This window comes from Gigantopelta aegis, chromosome 7 (genome assembly GCF_016097555.1).
Source record: "Gigantopelta aegis isolate Gae_Host chromosome 7, Gae_host_genome, whole genome shotgun sequence".
Lineage (NCBI taxonomy): Eukaryota > Metazoa > Mollusca > Gastropoda > Neomphalida > Peltospiridae > Gigantopelta > Gigantopelta aegis.
Genome location: NC_054705.1, coordinates 32,260,924 through 32,264,657, shown reverse-complemented (window position 1 = coordinate 32,264,657; position 3,734 = coordinate 32,260,924). Strand labels below are relative to the sequence as shown.

The following is a 3,734-nucleotide window of genomic DNA, read 5'->3' as shown; positions in this document are numbered from 1 at the left end:
GGTGTTGCCGGTTGATGTAGCGACCTGCCTGGCAATATCCCGCTGCGGTGACTGTCTGCAGTGCTGTTGGTGTTGATGTACCGCTGCTGTAGACGAGGATGGTGCTGACATGGACATGTTAGCAACAACTTAGTTGTTCTCTGCGCTGCTGGACAATCGGGTCACTATGCGTGAAATTACGAATGCCAGGAACAAAACCTCCACGAGATGCACGTGCATTTCGGTTTTCATGACAATTGTTTGCCTGCCACCCACGGCCTTCGTGACAGGTTTTTGGCGTTGCAAAGGGTACCTGGCTATCAACATAGATGTAATTCAGTACGTATCCCCGAATAAATTGTTATAATTTACAAATATAGAAATGACAAAAAATCTGCGTTTCTTTTGCGGTTCAGTATATATATATAATGATATAACAACCCTATCGTAGGCCTCACGCACATGAACTGACGGTTTAATCACTTTGACAGACAGGTATCTGGCAATATCATGTGATGTGAAAACATGTTCACAGTATTGTTGCTTATAACGAACCTAAATGTGATTTGGTATACACAACTCTCTACGTTACAGAGCAGATACCAAGTGAAAAGGCCAAAGAACTGTAGTAAATGGTGCCTTAAGTGTTGCTTATTATAGTTTATCTTTATAAGACATATTATACAAATTTACCAATACAACTCTTAACACGCATGAATACCTTTATGTGCAAGTGTGAAATAAATAGTTTCATTGTCCAGCAACACATTGAGGATCATAATATCTTGTACACATTTTTAAATTCATTATTACCTACCATAAAGCGATATCTATCATAATTAGTTTGACCTAAAATTGGGGGTACCCACAATTCATATATGTATCACTATAGTTTTGATCATAAGGGTTCCTCGAGTGATGCCTCAGACTTCCCACAACACTACATATATGGTTATTGATTCATACATATTAGAAAGAGTATATACAACTAAAAGTTTGTTTTGTTTAACGGCACCACTAGAGTACATTGATTTATTATCATTCACTATTGGATACGTCAAGATAATACATATTGTCCAGATTCCAGCATTCCGTTTAATTCGGGTAAAAATAGGCCTGCTCCACCCCCTTCCTTACAAATATGTTAACCCATAGAATGACTTCTGAACGTCTACCAGCCTCGGTGGCGTCGCAGTTAGCCCATCTGTCTACAGGCTGGTAGGTACTAGGTTTGGATCCCAGTCAAGGCATGGGATTTTTAATCCAGATACAGACTCCAAACCCTGAGTGAGTGCTCCGCAAGGCTCAATGGGTAGGCGTAAACCACTTGCACCGACCAGTGATCCATAACTGGTTCAACAAAGGCATGGTTTGTGCTATCTTGCCTGTGGGAAGCACAAATAAAAGATCCCTTGCTGCCTGTCGTAAAAGAGTAGCCTATGTGTCGACAGCGGGTTTCCTCTAAAACCAGTGTCAAAATGACCATATGTTTGACGTCCAATAGCCGATGATAAGATAAAAATCATGTGCTCTAGTGGTGTCGTTAAATAAAAACAAACTTAACTTTATTTCAAACAGTATGAACACTGGAAATTAAAAGCACAAACATGTTGCCAAAACGTTTTAGTTAAATAATGAATAAATGTATGTAATAACAATAACAGCTGATCCATCACTATTATTACAAGCAGTATTATACAAGTATTTATACAACTGCATCATTTTCATATAAATTGTTTTTCAGAAATGTAATATTTGTCCCACTCTTCATAACATATATAACACGTTTCTAAAACACATGTTAAATTTGAATCTTGACATCTACACAACAAGAAACGAATAGAATTCCTCGGAATTGAAGATATTGTAATCTTAAATTTATTCTGTGTCGCTCATACATATAGTTGCATCCAGATATATTCATCCCAATGCACGTTAAAGGCAAATCAATTAACTTTTAAATTTTATCTTGATAAACTTCAAATTGTTTTAAAAACATTCAGATAAAAAAATGTAACTATAAATTAGGATTTATTGATATAGGATTTGTAATGTGCCAAAAATGGGCATATATTTAAAAACTCGATATAAGTTCGAAAACATAACATTGAGCTAAATGCTAATTAATAGTACTTTAATTAAAAACTGAAATGTTTCAATAAAGTTTTTAAAATACATTGTGATAAACATTCATAGGGACAGCTATATCCCAAGTTTCAATGAAGTAGAACTAATCGTTTTTGAGAAATGGGGCTAAACATAAATTTAACGTTCGAGCTAAATGAAATGTTGACACATTCACCGACGTCAGAAACAGCATTTCATCGCTTTTTAGATGATAAACTTCAAATAAAAAATGGTTTAAGAATTATTGCAAAAGGGTTCACCTTGACCAAAATTTCAGCCTTGGCTCCCTGTCTATATACCGAAAAACAACACCAAGAATACGTCATTTACTTCATTACATTTTATTATCTGAAAAGTGTGTGTGTGTGTGTGTGTGTGTGTGTGTGTGTGTGTGTGTGTGTGTGTGTGTGTGTATGTTAATTTGGGTTGGTTGTCCATTTAATTTCCATACGAGGTACTGCTTTAGTAGGATTTTAATTTGTTTTCTTTATTCTGTTAGATGTGATGCAACAGTCGAATTGCATCTTGTTGTTTTCTTTGTTGGTTTTCTTTGTTGTTCTGTAAGAAGGTGCTTCATTGGTCGGATTTTCATTTCCGTTTTCTTCAATGAGTAGTGGTAACCTTTAAACGCTTCCCAGTTTACACCGTTGGCGTTGGAGGTGTGACTTCCCTTCAGGTAGAGACCGTTGAGGTTAGAAGAATGGCAACTCTCATACCACCACGCTCCATTATATTTCTTGGCACAGTGTCCAGAATATGTATCTTTATCGAGATTTTTAGCACTGAACTGGGATCCATGGTGACGTGAGAAACTGTCCCCTGAAACAGAGATCCAGTAATTTGTATCACACCAATTAAATGTTATAAAACCTTTTTTCTTTTTTTTATATTTAGTTTTTAGCGGGTTTTTTGTTTTGTTTTGGGTTTTGTTTTGGATTTTTTGCTGAGTCTTTTTGACAGAAACATTCGTTTGGTTGGTGATTTTCAAATACATTTTGTCTAATACTGAATAATATCTTAACAGGTGGACGAGATAATGTGTATTCTGTAATATATATTGTTTGACCAAAAATAGTGCGGCCGGGCCCCTTGATCCCCCGCATGAATCCGCGCCTGAATTTTTTCTTTCAACAAACAATGGTAAATACAAAGGTCACGTGACGTACCCGCATCACCGCTGTAACCAATAACAAACAGTCGGTAGTAGTCGGTAACGGGACCAATAGAGAAGTAGTCGTAGATAGCATACTTCTTATTTCCTTGCCAGTCTTCCAGGTCCACCCTTAGTTGATACGGTCTTTGGTGGGTCAGACGATGGATGTTTTCATTACCTAAAACGTTTAAATGGACTATCCTGAGATTTTAGCCCTAGCAAGACTTCCGTTTGTAACCCTCCCCCAACACACACACACACTCACACACACACACACACACACACACACACACACACACACACACACACAACACACAATAAACACACCTTCTTTTAAAACAAAACCTTTCAAATACATATGGAATGGCCTATTATATGTCCAAATTATTTCAAGTTTCGTTTGGCTGTTGGAAGAATAAGTGCATTGATTATACAGATATATTCGAAAGAAGAAATTGTAAGTAGGGCGGGATGC

The 3,734-nt window shown here is 36.9% G+C and overlaps 1 protein-coding gene across 1 annotated transcript; it reads right to left on the bottom strand.

Annotated features, from left to right (window-relative positions):
* Positions 1–2,572: 2,572 nt before the first annotated feature.
* LOC121378027 (techylectin-5A-like) lies at positions 2,573–3,468 on the bottom strand (the record flags this gene model as incomplete). Its single annotated transcript, XM_041506124.1, has 2 exons — positions 2,573–2,925; positions 3,273–3,468. Coding segments are annotated over 2 exons (528 nt in total), but the record flags the coding sequence as incomplete, so codon positions are not given.
* Between the last annotated feature and the right edge of the window lie 266 nt (positions 3,469–3,734).